General features: G+C 41.1%; 2 protein-coding genes across 6 annotated transcripts in view; both read right to left on the reverse strand.

Annotated features, from left to right (window-relative positions):
- Positions 1-466: 466 nt before the first annotated feature.
- On the reverse strand, positions 467-9,491 carry nradd (neurotrophin receptor associated death domain). Its single transcript, XM_078253068.1, has 6 exons — positions 9,050-9,491; positions 5,013-5,145; positions 4,471-4,827; positions 3,149-3,359; positions 2,878-3,020; positions 467-2,347 (listed from the first exon to the last, which is right to left on the reverse strand). Exons 1-6 carry the CDS (start codon positions 9,086-9,088, stop codon positions 2,034-2,036), a joined length of 1,197 nt encoding a protein of 398 aa, XP_078109194.1. The 5' UTR covers positions 9,089-9,491; the 3' UTR covers positions 467-2,033.
- Positions 9,492-12,191: 2,700 nt separating this feature from the next.
- The window catches only part of nbeal2 (neurobeachin-like 2), a 35,379-nt gene continuing 31,243 nt past the window's right edge, over positions 12,192-16,327 (reverse strand). For all 5 annotated transcript variants that reach the window (XM_078253072.1, XM_078253074.1, XM_078253071.1 and 2 more), the window contains 5 exons: positions 16,152-16,268; positions 15,014-15,175; positions 14,778-14,926; positions 14,513-14,648; positions 12,192-14,296 (listed from right to left, as the gene is read on the reverse strand). In XM_078253072.1, coding sequence (XP_078109198.1) covers positions 14,189-14,296; positions 14,513-14,648; positions 14,778-14,926; positions 15,014-15,175; positions 16,152-16,268 — 672 coding nt within the window. In that variant the 3' untranslated portion in view covers positions 12,192-14,188. The remainder of the gene's footprint in view (positions 14,297-14,512; positions 14,649-14,777; positions 14,927-15,013; positions 15,176-16,151; positions 16,269-16,327) is intronic.

The raw sequence follows: 16,327 nt of genomic DNA on the forward strand, positions 1-16,327 counted from the left end.
TACAGAGGCCTCTTGAATCTTTTTGTCATTTGTACTCTTAACCCTATATATAAAGATGAACCCAAGTAACCCTTTTAATTGTCATCCCCATTTATTTCAACCATTTATCCAAGCTATTTTAGCTGCTACTTTAACCGTGTAGCTGTCAATTAGTTTAAGCTATGTCAACTGTTTATCCATTAGTTTGAGATATTTTAACCATTATTAAGCCATCACTTTTAGCTGTTTCAGCGTCTCTGCTTGTTTGCTAACTAGTTTTTTAACCACTCCTAAAACAGTGTTCAGGCGTTAAAGATGACTCAATATGAGGATTTTGATTTATTTATTGTAATTCTTTTTTTTAATGAATTGAGCTACTCTACAATCACCACAAGCAACTGCAGTAGTATCCCCGAGGACAATCACTGATCTACGGCATAAAGATTTAAGTATCATCTTAGGTCCTTCTGTTACAACAAAAGAGCACTGGCTTATCAAAGTTATTTATTAAATCAATAAAACTCTTACAAAAACACATTGAGACATACTATTAGGAAATATATACACAAAACCATACATGGCTGGCGTTAAAACATATCAAACCATCTGAGTCCATCACATAGTGTAACTAGGACACTGCACATGTCCAAGGTTTTTATAGACTTTATTTAGTTTTATACTTGAAATGGTGATGAAATAAATACAAAAGCAAGATGGCGACCTGGACACGAGCATTGATGTTAACAGTGTCTTTGGATTTTTTTTCTTTGTCTAATGTGAGAAATCAATGTGACAAAAATGAAGCTGTGTATTATGAATGCAAGGAGAATAGATCATTTCTATTCCTTTTCTTCAGTCTTCACAGTTCAAAAATAATCTCACTTTGAGCCGTGATTTGTCAAAATGAATCAATATCTAAGATATTTCTAATCATAGATGATTATTAGGAAGAGCTAAGAAATGTGTTTTTTTATATTTCACAGAATGTTTAAGTTTGTGTTTTCTGATGAGATTTGAATGCATGCATGTGCATAATATAAACCCTCAGTGTGAATAAATACCAAGGCTATATTGAGCCTGCAGCAGAAAAAGAAGTAGAAAAAAAAACAACAGAACAAGGCAACAGACTTAAAAAATATGAGTGCGCAGTTCCCATCTACACATTAGATAAAGTCTTCTTAGCAACTGCAAGCATCATCGGGAAGGTTGATCACTTGGCCATGTAAACCCTTCAATGGGTTTCTTGGAGTTTTCTTCTCTTTTTGGGCATGTACATGTGCATGGAAATGTTTCCAAATGGGGAAAGTCGCATCATGTTAGAAAGCAGTGTTGCTGGAAGAAACCGTCTCCTTCTGGGAAAAAAATCAACTGCAATACCAAAGAGGTTGCTAAAGTTGTGATTCATAAAACAAGGCTAGCTAGGCTACAAACATGATGATCTAAGCTGTATTTGTTTACAACAGCACATGGAGGGCTGACATTTTTTTTAGAGGGGGCAGGGGATAAATCTGATTACTGTCCAAATAACATGTAAACTGGTTTATAGAATGATCCCACCCTTGCAACACGTGTACTGTAAACACATTATTGCGTTTCCTGCCACTGACCAAGGATGTGTAACCAGGATGTGTGTGCATGTAAACAACATTGTACTTGTTTGTGGAGGTCATTGTAGTTCTAATCCAATATGACTAGTTTTCTACAGTATCCAATGGTTTAACCAGCTAACTAAAAATGTTATTCCCTCAGTAGTGGCAATGAGAGTTTTCAACATACTGTATATATATTCATAAGTTTTCATTTCCACTGGTAAAGTGGTAATTTGCTCTGTGATAACAGACACATTGCAGTTGGATCCATATAAAATCAAATGGTGACATACACTGACTGACTAAACAGAAGAAAGTGATACACAAATATAAAACTAAATTATAAGTAATCAGAACCATCAGTGACAGCCTCCAACAGTCAGAGGTGTTGATATCAGAGTGCCTTCCTTGTCATTTCAGTGAAAGTTCTCCACTGTTAGTGTCATACGTGTACTTGAGGAGACATCAGACCAAAGAAACACCCTGCGTGGGGCAGTTAAGAGCTGTTACCATGTCAGGCCTCTCAATGCGGGCCAGTGCAGAACACAGCAGTCCCAGAGTGGAGCCTTCTTTCTGGGCCCAGTTAGAGAGGAGCGTGTGAGCGGGGGCTTCTCCACGCCCAAACAGGTCCAGCTGTTCAGGCTCATAGCCCAGCGCTGCACCCAGCTGCCTCCAGCCCCGGCCCCCTCCCTCCTGCAGGAGGCGCTCCACCTCTTCCTGTCTGTGGGGGGGTAGGTTGATGTACAGACGATTGTCCTGCTTGCTGTCCCTCTTAGTACCTGTGGAAACACAAACAAAGTTAGGTTACTGTTTGGCTATTTGTACTTGAAAACAATTTTCAATAATATTAACAGTGTTTATATCATTAATGGTTGTGATTTTCCAAATTTAATCTAACAATACTTTTTAGACATACCAAGTTTAACATGCATTGTTTACATCCATATTCGCTAGCTCGCAGTCTTCCTCTTCAGTGCTTTTTGTTGGAAAACACAAAAGGTTTCTTGGTGCATTACTGCCACCGTTTGTCGAATCACTGGAATGGCCTAAAGATGGCGTCAGAAAAGCACGTACACAGGCATCTTTGTGCGTTTGCATAAGATACAAGAAACAAATCGGAGACCCACTAACAAAAACACTGCTCTATAGCGCTGCTAGTCGGCAAATACTCCATAGGGTACCTTTAAGAGAAGATGATGGAAAATAGTGTTCTGCCTGGAAGTGATTTTTCCTTTCTCTAATACAATCCTTTATTTTAGAAAGTCCCACGCATTTGAAGTTTTATGAACGAGGACTGTGAATACCACACCTTTGCTGGGCTGGTTGTCTTGTAGGCTGTGAGAGTCCAGAAAAACACCGCTGTCACTTTGGAGCTTTTCTCCCTCTGGAGATGCTCCCAACTCAGCTGCGCGGGCCTTAGAAAGAGCCCTTTTCTGTTTACATGATCTCCAGCTGAGAAGAGCAGAAGAAAATACTGTCAGTTAACCTCCCCACAGTGAGCTATTTTTATCTCAGGGCCAATCCTATTATCTTTATAACATCCATTTAAGGACCAGGACCCATCCCTAGTGAAAACTCACCATTTATAAGCCACATAAATAAGCAGACCCAGCACCACGGCAGCAAGAACAGACACGTAGGCTAGAATGTTGTTGCTGCCTCCATCATCCTGCGGGGTGAACTTGGGTGTTCCAGCAGGGGCAGGACTGGTCTCCCCCTCCTCAACACCTGGCCAGCGAGGAGCATCAGACCCACCCAGAGGAGGACGAGACAGAATGTGCAGCTTCCTATCTATTGAGATTGAGAAAAGAAGATATGTGTCAGGGACTTTATTCTTGCATATGCACATCAGAACCACATTTGGGCTGCATAAATTAGAGCCTGAAATAATGACACAGAAAAGCCTGTACGCCTGGTGTAATGATAGCCTCAGTCATCCCGGTCCCCTGGGGTTTTGAAACCTTTCATTGCCCCTGTTTCCAGCCTCGCACTCCCTCCTGCGGCCTGCCTATTTTAGGATCAAACGCTGCACGGTACTGTGTTCACCTCTTGGGGGTCACAGGGTCATGACATATGGACCCAAAGTGTGTACAGATGACCTTACTCCTGGAGAGTGAGTGTAGCCATTTGGAAGCAAGCAGACTAGTTGTCAGGGTCAGCAGCCTCCCTTGGCCTTCAGGTTCTTGGGGGCAGTTAACCTAAAGACCTGTCAAGCTCATACCAATGGGATTACAGCACTTAAGTGGGCTCTTTTTCACTACTCATGTTTCTCAGTTTAGAGTGTTCAGAGGTGTGGATGCAGGTGTTCACCACATGTCCTTGTATTCTCACAGACCCTCCCACCCCCTTTAGCTCATTCTTTCATCTTTTTATCTTGTACTATTGCTGCCTTTCCCTGCATTAGATCTTTAAGGGCTAAGGCTGGAAAATTGCATTAAAGACCAAAATCAACAATGCCATTAATCCGTCCTTCGATACTTTCCAATTTCCTTACTCTGTCTGTGTCACTACGCCCCAAGCCCATTGGTTCCTACTGAAGACAGATATTTTTTTTAAACTTGTCACAAATATATAATTTCCTTTTTTTTAAGTAAAGTAATTTAAGAAAGCAGCAGGGACTGTAGTTTTTAGCAAATGTTACTCAAACAGGAGTACATTGTGTTGGTTGGGGATTATTTTCCAATCCTGCATAGTTTTTGGACAACAATGGAGGTCTATGGCACAAAAACATAAACTATATCAGGCTTTGGCTACACAGAGAATACTTGTTACTTAATAGCATCAATTTATTGTTGTCTTGTATCACGGGATTTGTTGACAATAAGACAAATACAGAATGTCACCAGACTTGTATTAAAATATCCAATGTATTTAATCAGTCTAACTCTTCCTTTCAACTCACCCATGCAGAGGGTGTCAGAGTTGGGCATGCAGTGTCGGATCTCCACCTCGCTGTCAGAGCACTGGGTACAGGCCTGGCAGGGTTTGGTGCTAATGCGCTCTTCAGAAAATGTTCCTGGGCCACAGATCTGGCACTGTGTGTCTCCCTGTGGGCCACACTCCCGGACTACACCCTCGCCACTACGAGTACATTTGGAGCAAGGCGCACACATGTCGTAGCTGCTCAAAAAGAAGAAGCCGTTGTCACATTCACATTGTGTGTCTTGAGTGGCCGTGCAAGAGGCCATCATGGGAACACTGGGTGGGCACTTTGCACAGGGAAGGCAAGGGTCAAGGCTTTCGGATGAGGAAAACGTTCCTTGGAAACAGATAACAAAATCAGTGTCAGTCTGGAGAATCTGTGTTTCTCTCACAAATATTAGTGGCAATGATGAGAAGTGGTGCCGTTTAAATCATTCCTCTTAAACAGATGACAGAGATAACGATACGGCAGGTAAAACATATTCCTCATTGGTGCAGTGACATTAGAATATAATTGCTTACCCTTTGGGCATGGTGTGCACTTGGTATCCTCTTTCCCACACTCTACCTCCACTCCGAAGCCAGCAGGACACAGACTGCAACACTGCCCTGATTCAGTGAACTGGCTGTTGGCACAGGCATGTCCAAGAGTAACCTACAGTAAATAATTGACAGTTAGACAAAATACCACCACTGTGTTACTAAACAAATACTCTCTTACGTCTCAGGCCATTTAGAATCAGAAGTCACAAGGTTTATATTCAACTTAAAACGAAAGAAAGGGTTTTTTCTTTGACCAAGGGGTTTCCTGCCTTACACCACGTGTTGGAAGAAAATCACACACACACACACACACACACACACACACACACACACACACACACACATCCCACCCCTGTGCAATTAAAGAAGTGGTAAACTGGGTGAACTGAAAATTGCCTTTTTTTATCTTTCTATCTGCCTCAGTTTTCACCCTTAAAGTGCTCTGAGTCTTATCTGCAAGTGTTTAATGGAGAGCCCAGTTTGAGTTATGACATGAGGGATAGATCAGACATTCCTAACGGCCTGTGCAGCAGGGCTGGTGCCTGTCAGGAGTGGCTGGCTTTAATCAGATGGCTTTAGACCATTGGAAAGAATAAGACATAAAGGGGTAAAGGAAAAAACTGAGAAAAGGAGGAAGGAAGAAGTAAAAGGAGCTTCCGCCCTCCCACTCATTCCAAATCTGTGTGTGTGTGTGTGTGTGTGTGTGTGTGTGTGTGTGTGTGTGTGTGTGTGTGTGTGTGTGTGTGTGTGTGTGTGTGTGTGTGTGTGTGTGTATTTCTTGGCATCAGAAAGGACAGTGTGTGTGTGTGTGGGGGGGGGGGTTTGTAAAGGATATGGTTCCAGCCCCAGGCAAGGGTGTCAGTTAACCAATGCTGCCCAGGATGCAAGTGTTTGTTTGGGTGAGGGGTGAGGGGGGGGGGCTTTGAAGTCGCAGGTGTGTCTATGAAGGTCAGAATTTCACTAACTCCCCTTCTTCAGGCTCTGAACAGCGGCATCTTAAACATGCACACATTTAAGGGAGATTGACCTACTCCGCCTGGGGGCTGAGAAGAGCAAACAGATGTCTAACAACTCACCTCCTGCAAAGGGGAAAAGTAACAGCTAAACAACCCCACTGATGCCTCTCTTTGTCTCTGAAGTCTGCCAACAAACACAGGCAACGTGTGTAAACCTGTAGAGCCTCCAACAAAAAGCCCACCACAAATACACCATGCCATGCCCCCATTCGCAAAACACTGAAACGATCCTGACGATACAGTAGAAACTGCTTTGAAACGGGGCTCACCTCGGTCCAAAAACAACAGCCAGTATTACTGCAGCGCTTACAGCGTCGCCTGATGATATCTGAGCACCAGCCACAGATCCCAGATCAGAGGTATTAGGGTGGTGGTAGGTTCCAGCAGGCCAGGCAGGAACCAGTAGATGTTTGGAGTCGGCAGACTGTGACTGAGCCTGGACCATAATCACTTGTATCACGAAGGTGTCCTGGTAACTCTGGTTGTTCCTCTCCATGTGACAGATGGAGCTCCTCTGCTAACACTAGCTAACCTCTTAGCCCTGGATCTATGCTTTGATAAATATTTGGTGACAGTGGCTCTGTTTTATTTTTACCTCCAGCTTGGATTTCTGTCATTTCACAGAGCCTGGTGTGAGTCGGGGCTGTTGTAACTCTGTAAGCCTGCCTGGAGAGCAGGAACTGCCAAAGGCTTGGCACTTCACCCACTGGTGCCCATTGTACAATGAAATATTTAGTCCATGCTCCACTAGAGACGAGTGGGAACAGTGGATGGATACCACCTAATGTTTATTGGTATGAGAAAATATGTCGGTGTGCAAATAATATTTATTATACTTCAATGAAACAATAAAGTTTACACTGTATGATTTCAAACTAAATTATCATGAGAGACCTCATAAGAAAACATGTTAATGCTTCCTATCGTTTATGCTTTTTGAGGTTTTACTTAAAAATAATAATAATTAGTTACTTCAGTGATACATAAATCAACAATATCCTACTTTGGTGTCACATCCAATTTCAAAGCAAAGATTAATATGCATGCACCAAAGAGTTTTCAATCTTATCTCGTTGATTTGGGGGCAGAAAGTCTGAAGGGAAGGGGGCTGCAGTTGCTTTATCCATTTAGGTAAGAAGCTGCAATCTGAAGGGATTCCCCAGTGAGAACAGACGGACCAAGGAGGAGCACTGCTTTCAATGGGGCTCTCAACTCCACGGCTGCCGGAGTCACTCAGTCAACGCGGATCGCAGACACACACACACACACACACACACACACACACACACACACACACAATTTCAGCCTTCTCTGTGCCTGAAACATTTTCTGTGCCCTTTTGAAGTGAGGCCACTTTTGAAGCGCATAGGCTGAAGTTTCCACAGTTAATCTAATCTGCGTGTAAATAAACACACAAAAGGATGCTCTCTCCTTGTGAAGACAATGATCCCATGAGCCTTGACAATCTGGGCTGTGTCTGCAACAGACAGAGGTCTTTCAGCAGAGAGCTGAGGGAAAGTTGTCAAAGCTGCACATCCCATCCGCACTGATTACTGTCATTAGTATACAGGGAGCATAAGGGACAAATTAAAGGACACAGATTTCTCTTTTTTTTTAGGCAGAAAGCTTACTATGATCCTGAATCAAACATGACAGCACGCAGTGATCTGTTAACCTTTAATATACCGATTTTCAATTTACACCAAAGAGTTGATCCTGAAGTCTGCCAAACAAAGAAATCTGTCTAACTGCTCTATGGAAATTCAAATGACTGTGGTAACAAGCTAAACTACCCCCACCCCCCTCCACACACACACACACACACACACACACACACACACACACACACACAACAAACTGGGAGAAAATTGTGATAATTGCTTTGCTCCGGATATCCAGACCCATACTGAATGCTAGGCCACATTTTCACCAGAAATTGTCGAGGCAACAAACATGGCAACATGTACAGTATAGTACAGGCAATATGAGCCTTTAAATTAACAGTAGAATATCATGAAGAGTGTGCTCACACACTGTAAGATACAATCAACTTCTGCACTAAGTTTCCCAGAAAGAAAGAAAAGTATAATTTGCCAGAAGCACACATTTTCAGTGGACTACTTAAACATATAAAGTCACTATGTTTGTTTTGAGAAATGACGTCTTAGATTTCATAAAGAATCCGTATTGATATTGCACCCTTTTCTAAGAAAAGAGATACACATCATTTTAAGAGTTGAAGTTTTATCTGAATACTTTGATCTAACAAAAGTGCTTTGTGAGGAGCGTGTCCAGACAGGACTACAAGCCCCATGGGCTTTTTGAGGTAGATGAGTGTCAAACTATTGTCTGCAACTGTGGAGACATGTGCCTTCTTTTCATACTGATCCTGGCTTAATAATATGCTATCAAACACCACTGAAACTATAATTTGTTCATAAAATACATAATGTATCACTGTGTAGGTGCATTATCTTGGTTAATTGTGTGCTCCTGTGTTATGTTCTGTCTGATGTTCCAAGTTGTTTGGCTCATTCTCTCTGCACATACTTCCAGCATGTTTTGTGAAAGTCTACATCAGCCTGTGTAGATGTGCAGTAGGTAGGCCACAGTCCAAGACAAGCAGCATCATAGCAACATGAGAAGTAGTTTGACTTGTCTTTTGTTTAGTTATGAGAGACTTTAACCTAAAGACAGGATGATATTTCATCTGATGTCTTGTCTCACTTTTTCCACTGTTATTTGCCAACTACAGAGTGACAACAAGCATATTCACCAACAGGAGCCGTGTGACACAGCCTTAATGAAATATGGCTCTGTGGTGTAAAACAGATTTCCTTTGGGAACAATGGTGCAAGACTGAACTCGGTGGTTGAAGCTTACAATGGCTGCTATTATGTTATGATGATGAGAGTGAGAAATAAGAAATCGGGAGATTGTAAAGGCTTTTGAGTAGTGGAAATATGTGTGTTAGTAAAGGCGTAATTAACTGTTGCTTACTTTTAGCAGCAGAAGCACGCAGATGACAAACGGTCTCATGTCTGCAGTCTCCACAATCCTCCTCGACCTCGAGCGGACAGATTGGTGCGTCTTTTTTTCAGTCTGCAGTCCTCAATAATCGCACAAAAAGTGTCATTAAAACGTTCAGTCCTCTGAATTTAAATGTGACACTTAAAAAAACAACTTCTCATAAAGTTCCACAGACGGGAAAAGTTTGCTCATAGTCCCGTAATGAAATGTTGGTAGGCTACGCACGAGAAAGCGGCTTCAAAACGCGTGCAGTGTTATCCGTAGATTCTTCCATTTGCTTATTTCAATGCATTCCCTGCTGATACTGTGTAAAGCTAACACAAAGTTTCTTCTGTTTCAGCTGGCAGGATCCATGGGCTGCCACCTCTCCCGCAGCTTTGCGACAGATGAGGCAGGAAAAGCTCCTGCAAGCTCCCCTGGGCCTTTCTCCTCCCATCTCCTCAGCTTTCAATGGGGCTTCGTGATTGGCTGCATCCCTGCGACGCGCTGTTGGGAACAGCAATGTAATGGAAGATCTGCAATCAAGTCTGACATTACTGTATATGAGAGTTTATTGTTAGTATGTGGGTGCAATCAACAAATATATGAAAATACTACCAAGCAGTAATATATGGAGGCCCAACGTGTTCAATATTAAATGAATTAATGGAACATTATGCAACTAAAAAAATACATGAATAAATAGCCTACAGACCAGGGATCAGTGGTGGAATGTAACTAAGTATATTTACTTAAGTAATGTACACAAGTACAAGGTACTAATGTAAGTAGGTTGGTAGGTACTTGTACTTTACTTGAGTATTGTTCTTTTTATATAGTTCATTATTTTGTATAATTACCATTATTACAAGTTACTTTACAAATTAAGACATAACATACAAAACATAGCTTTTGAGTCATAGTAACATGGCATAATTGTTGCTGGCAGTGGTGGAAAGTAATTAAGTAGCCTACGTTTACTCAAGTATTGCACTTAAGTACAAATTGCAATTTTGAGATACTTATACTTTACTTGAGTAATTCCATTCTATTCTACTTTACACTACACCACTACATTCAGGATGCAGATATTGTGCGTATTACTTATATAATCAAAAAATGAATTATGATGTATTTGTATAGATAAAACTACCTGGCATTATATAAAGTAGTTAATGATAATGTAATATACATCATTCTGAAATGGACCATTCTAATTATTAGCAACAACACGTGTAAAAACAGCTTTTAATATTATGGGTTACACTCTCAACTATATTCCCACAACATTCACCACATATTGAATAGTGAATTGAAAAAACCCATATGTTGATCCTGGGATGAAACCTTATTAAATGGAGCTCTTTCACATGACACCATTTTACAACCCTACAGAGATACTTACATAGAGCTGTGATCAGTTGTTATCAGAAACAAAAGAGAGAATGTGAATCAAACAAGATGTTCTTAAGAAGAAGCACGTGTTTGATCTTAGCAATTCAAAAGATTAGAAAACCAACGCAGGGTAAATTACACACCTTGTAAATTCTAGTGAATGCATGGCAGGGGGGCCTGGAGACTTCAGAGGAAAACAAATGGAGAGATCTCTCAGACACAATACTACTTGCACTTCAAAGCCTGCTGAGAGATGAGAGGAGACATGATGTTCCTGCTCTGATAAAACTTCAAGCCATATTCCAGTTTCTCTCATTCATACACACAGATAGACAAAAACCTCTACTTACTTTATTTTGATAGTTTGTGCTTCATTAAAAGTGAGCATGCATGGCTGTCATTCACACTGACACTGACACCTACCAAGTGAAAAGTGTCTAGTTGATAATTTATTAGATGTTTGCTCCAATGAACTGTAACCGTGTCCATCTTGCCAAGTAGTTTTTGTCTATTGTTGGGTTTTGAAATATCTTATTTTGACATGTTTTCAATACAAAGCAACTTGTTTCAAGATTTCTTTTAGAATCAAGTTTACTTTTTCGAAATTCTAGTGCAGCAATTTTCTATTTGGTCCTGCTTCAAGCGGGTGTTTATTTATTGGCAGCATGCTGAAGTAATCTTATTACACTGGTGATTTTTTTCACGTTTTAAGAAAAAATAGCTTTTAGGACAAACTTGGTAAGATAGAGATTTTGTTGTGCACTAGAGAAAACATCAAATAAATGGTAAAACAAACACAAGTGCATTAGAAATCAGACAAATAAACAGTTCCCCTCACTTCTTTATGCTTGACTTGTCTACATCATCTTGCAGTTGCGCTGCAGACTCTTTATCTTAGGGCCGAGTTCCTTTGTGGTCATACATGGGTGGAAACGATAAGGCAGCTATAAAAGCATGGTCTTTGGGTCCACAGACAGAGGAGAAATGGACCAGAGGGGAGATAAGAGAAAGGAGAAGGAGAGGGGGGAGGGCTGTTGGAGGGTTTTTCCCGGTTCTTGGCAGGAACAACTTGAACAACACCAAAATTGCAGCATTTCACGACATCCATCCCCTTAGCCTGCCCTCAGGTCTGGAGAGGTCAGTGGGAGATTCTGCCAATAACCAAGAGTGAGGTGTCAACCCCTCCTACCATTGTCAATGGAGCCACATCAGAGTGACTGCGTCTCTCTTCACCCTCCTACTCCACTTCCCTTATTCACTATTCTGTGGCTTGTATTTGACTGGGGGGGGGGGGCGCTACAGATCTGTTTTTATCACCCACCTCACCCCTCCCCACCCCTCTGAATTGTACTCCCGGAGGTGTTTATGGGGAGGCCGACAGGATGTTCGGCCCACCAGGAGATCAAAGTATCCTCTTCAAATAAATGTGCTGTTGCTCACTCTGACCTTTTCAACTCAAATAAGGTTAACATCACAGACGCATGCAAGGCTGGGATTACAGTAGAGGAGCTGGATGATCTATGTTGTGGCAGTGGATCACTTTCCTTCTTGCTGTGGTTCACACACAAGAATCAGAGCTCATTTTTTAGTAATGTGCGATCATCCTCAGGCTATGGGCAGTGGTTCACAGAAAAGACGATTCCTGAATAGTTCCTGAAAAGTCACAATTATTGGCTATATTAGGACAATTTTAAGAGACTGAATATGACTAAAGATAGTAACAGAGGGAAAACAGACATACAGACAATCACATGTTTATGTTTAAGTTACATTGAGCACAGGCTGCTTGATTTTTAAAAGTTAAAGTGTATTTTCAACATCTTCCAAGAACAATACAATAGCTAAATAATAATCCAAATTCAAGGCAGTGTTGACCTTCGCTTAAGGTTTTTTGTAGGATTACTTTGAATCTAAATCAGGACATTTAAACAACAAATAATATTAAAAACATCATATACATCATGACTTAAACCTATTTTTTTGATAGAGGACTGCGATTGTAAAAAGACCCAATGCTGAAAGGAAGCCTCCATTTTGAGCTCCATTGATTAAACTAAAGGCTTTGAGCGTTACTGCATAATAAAAGGGAAATATTACATTCATAACATTTAGAGAAAACCAGAGCAGCGTTACATGAATTGATATCAGTATTCACAATAGATATACTAGATGATCAAATGTATACTTGAACAGCTGCAAACAATCCTTTGTTCACCGACATTATCTCATCTTAGAGTTGTGAAATTTGAATAACATGTTATTTTAGACAGCCTGAATGCATTAACTTTGTGTATGAACTGATAAGTAAACAAATATAGTTTCTTTTATACTCGCTCACACTTAGTAAGGTTATTCTGAGCATCACTTACAGAGACTAGGTAATTTGGGTGCACCATGTAATGGGTATTGCATTTGCCCAAATAGTTCCCTTTGTGTCTGTCCCGTCATGACACTGCATAACAACTACTTTGTTCAAACCTCAGTAAAAGAAGCTGGCAGGAAGTGAATTCCTCTGACACTCACTCACGTACTTTTATGCTCGTGCATGCACGTGTTTCAGAGTCATCATGTCTTCAGATGTTTTTCAGCGCTCCATAAACATTACAATACCAGTACAGACAGGCAACTATGTGCATTCAGCCAACAGTTTACTGAGTTCATTAACAACGTCTTATCCACATCTGAATCACAGTAGAGTAGTAAGGTGTGTTTAAATCAGATCAGCAGGGGTACAGCCTGACAATTCAGTGTTTATACATGGCTCAAGACATAAGCTAAAAAAACTACTTTTACTTTTCAGATGAAATAAAACGGGGATATTAATAGTCATGTGATGAGTAATAAAACTAGTACAGACACATTTGGAAAGGTCTTTACTTCAGTGTAAGGCAATAGGAGGCACTCTTGAGTTTTATTGCATCCAAGCTCCACAGTCATGATAAAGAAGTGAATATATTTCACATACTTGACCATTAAAGCACTTATTGCTTTAATTGTAACAGCTTTAAATCACTTAGAGCCGAATGGAATGCAGGATTATAGACTGTGGTGTTGCGGTGCACTTCTGCTGCAAAGATCAGCAAATCCTGATGTTGACTGCTAAAGATCCAAACACAGCATTGGTTCACTATAGTGATCAGTTACCCCTCGTATCTTTCTTTTACCCCCATGTGGTATTTACCAGTATTGTAATGTTGAAATCTCTAGCAACATCTACAAAAGTTTTCAAGTTTTCAGGAGTTTTAAGAAGGTGCCATTGCCAGAACAATTCAACAGCACAGGGATCTCAGCTGCTCCTCTGACAAGAAAGAAGCCAAGAGCATGGAGCCTGGAGAGTTTACAGCATTATTTCTGTCTGTGTCTGAGGCTGCATGTGCATCAGCACGAGTCACATCCCTGAAATCTGACTTATTGTACATACAGTTCAACAGCATTTCACACAACCTCAAACAACGAGCTCTTCTCCATCCACAAAAACAAGGCCACTCTTTGGAATGATGCTAATTAAAAACAGTACACAACTGCAAATAAAAATATGCAATAAAAATATCAAATCATTTAAGAATAAAAAAGTGCACAGTGTATCGTTGCTCTCTCAGAGAGATCAGTGGCTGAGGAAGACAGTTTACCAGCTTGTAAAGGGAACAAAAGCCTTGTTGAGTCTAGCGAGCATCTTGGCGGTGCAGGTATTTGCAGCCTACAGAGTCCTTAAGAGTTCCTCCACCATTGCTCATCTCATTTGCCAGCATTCTCAGTGGGATTATACTCGGTTTCACCTGAGGACACCTGAGAAATGCGGCGTGTGGAGCCCCACAGGCGACGAGAGAATTGTCCTGACCGAACCTGAGAACAAGAGCGGAAACATGTTAATCTTTACTTAAGGGCTAAAACGAAGATCTTAGACTAAAGACGGCCAATTATCATCTGAAAAACCTGGTTTCCAACAAGCACTTAGCATATGATTACCCCACCTCCTCCTCCTCACAACACTCACACATACAAACATACACCGCCACCCCACTCTCGCATCTCACAATCACTTGATGTCCTGCTTCTCACCTCCTCTGGCTTCCCTGCCCCCACCACAATTAACTTCCCATCCTCTAGTCCCACTAGGATGTGGCTGCACTCTTTGGTGACAGACACACTTCTCACAGGAACCTTCAAGGCCAGGGGCGTTACCAGAGCATCCAGGCTGTCAAACAGAAAAGAGTTAGAAGGAAGAACTAAACGGAAGAACTAAACTTTAGACTTAACCGTACTACACATGCTGCAAATTAGCAGCATGATAAAGAACTTAAAACTATGTTCTCAATGTCTTTACCTGCATAAATCTCGTATGTGGAGGCTGCCCCGTGCAGTCCCCAGGATGAGGTGTTCAGACACCAGGTGGAGGGCAGTCACCTGCTCCTCCATGGTGAAGGAGGACATCAGACAACAGTTTACTGAGTAAACATGAATGGAGTACTTGCCCTGTAGGATTAAGCAGAATTTTAGTAATGGCGTTAGCAGGTTGACAAACTTGTTTAAGTGCGTGTTTGTACAATGTATTGTAAGTACCTTTCTGTTTAATCGTTCCTCCTGCGAGGTCTGTACCACAATGTGGCCTTCCAAGCCCACCTGGAGCCTAGAGATTTGGGCGGGTACACAGCTATCACCAGGAGGCCGCAGCGTTCGCAGGAATTGGCCTCGTCGGACAGTGTGCACGATCACAGTCCCATCCTGACACACAGTGAACACAGCAAGCGAGGGTCAGTTAAGACGCAATGCTAACCATTCTCTACGTGTTTTTTTGCATTCTTGTGTAGGTTTTCTTTTTAGTTTCACAATGCATACCAAAGCCATATGGACTTACAAGTAGCTAGTTTCTTGGAGTTTTGGCAACATGTCATGCTGCAGCTTTTGGCAATGGAGAGTCCTAATAGATCAATGTAAAGCTCTTACTATTACAGCCAGGCATAATGGACTTGTATGTTCCATGTATATTCTCTAATTTAATCAGTTAGGAGCACATGAATAGCTCAAATTAAGTGTCAGCTGAAACTGCGTTTGCCCTTGCTTAATTTAGTTACATTGGCTTCCCAGGTTTAAACAACTGCTGTCTATAAGATGGAAACATCTGTCTCTTCATACCTATAAAGTGTGTGTTTTAGGGTTGTTTCCTGTAGCTGGTACAGATTACATTCTCACTTCTAATGAGCCACATCACTGTTTGGTTGGAGAACATCCAAGTAGTTTTCAAGCATATTGTGGTTATTTAGGTTGAACAGCATTGTTTACACCTGCACAAGTATACAAATCTCAAGCAATATGAGAGAGAAAATTAAATTTAAAATAAGTCTTCTTACATAATAGTTTATTATAACGCGGAAAAGATTAGTCAATTCATTAATTATTTGATCAAGAGAAAATCACCGTGCATCTATTTTAATAATCTATTAATACATAAGAAAAAGTATTGCAGCTTCTCAAATGTGAGAATTTTCAGATGTTCCTTGCCTCATTGTTGTAATATTTGGACTGCTGGTCAGATAGAAAAAGCAATTTATAATTTACAATTATTGAATTATTATTATTGAAGTATGTTAAAATAAATAAACGTCTCTCCCACAAATAACCATCAGTTGACATTATTACTTTGTTACTCATAACTGTTAGAATGTTAGAATATAGAATGATAGAATGTGAAATCGCTGACCTTTGATCCTGAGACAGCCATATCCAGTTCGGTGCTGATGGCCACGCAGGTGACCTCCTGGTCATGTCCCACAAGAATCTGCACCGGCCGAGGAGACAGACCGCTGGAGAAGCCACCCTGCAGGGTGAAAAAAAGGAGAATCCATATGTGAAGCCACAACTTTGACCTCAGCTTTA

The sequence above is a fragment of the Sander vitreus genome, chromosome 6, assembly GCF_031162955.1.
Source record: "Sander vitreus isolate 19-12246 chromosome 6, sanVit1, whole genome shotgun sequence".
Classification (NCBI taxonomy): Eukaryota; Metazoa; Chordata; class Actinopteri; order Perciformes; family Percidae; genus Sander; species Sander vitreus.

Coding starts and splice junctions, on each gene's coding strand:
- nradd (XM_078253068.1), bottom strand. CDS start 9,088: ATGAGACCGTTTGTCATCTGCGTGCTTCTGCTGCTAAAA. Junction 3,021..3,148: donor ATTTATGTGGCTTATAAATG/GTGAGTTTTCAC, acceptor TGCTCTTCTCAG/CTGGAGATCATGTAAACAGA. Junction 2,348..2,877: donor AGACAACCAGCCCAGCAAAG/GTGTGGTATTCA, acceptor GTGTTTCCACAG/GTACTAAGAGGGACAGCAAG.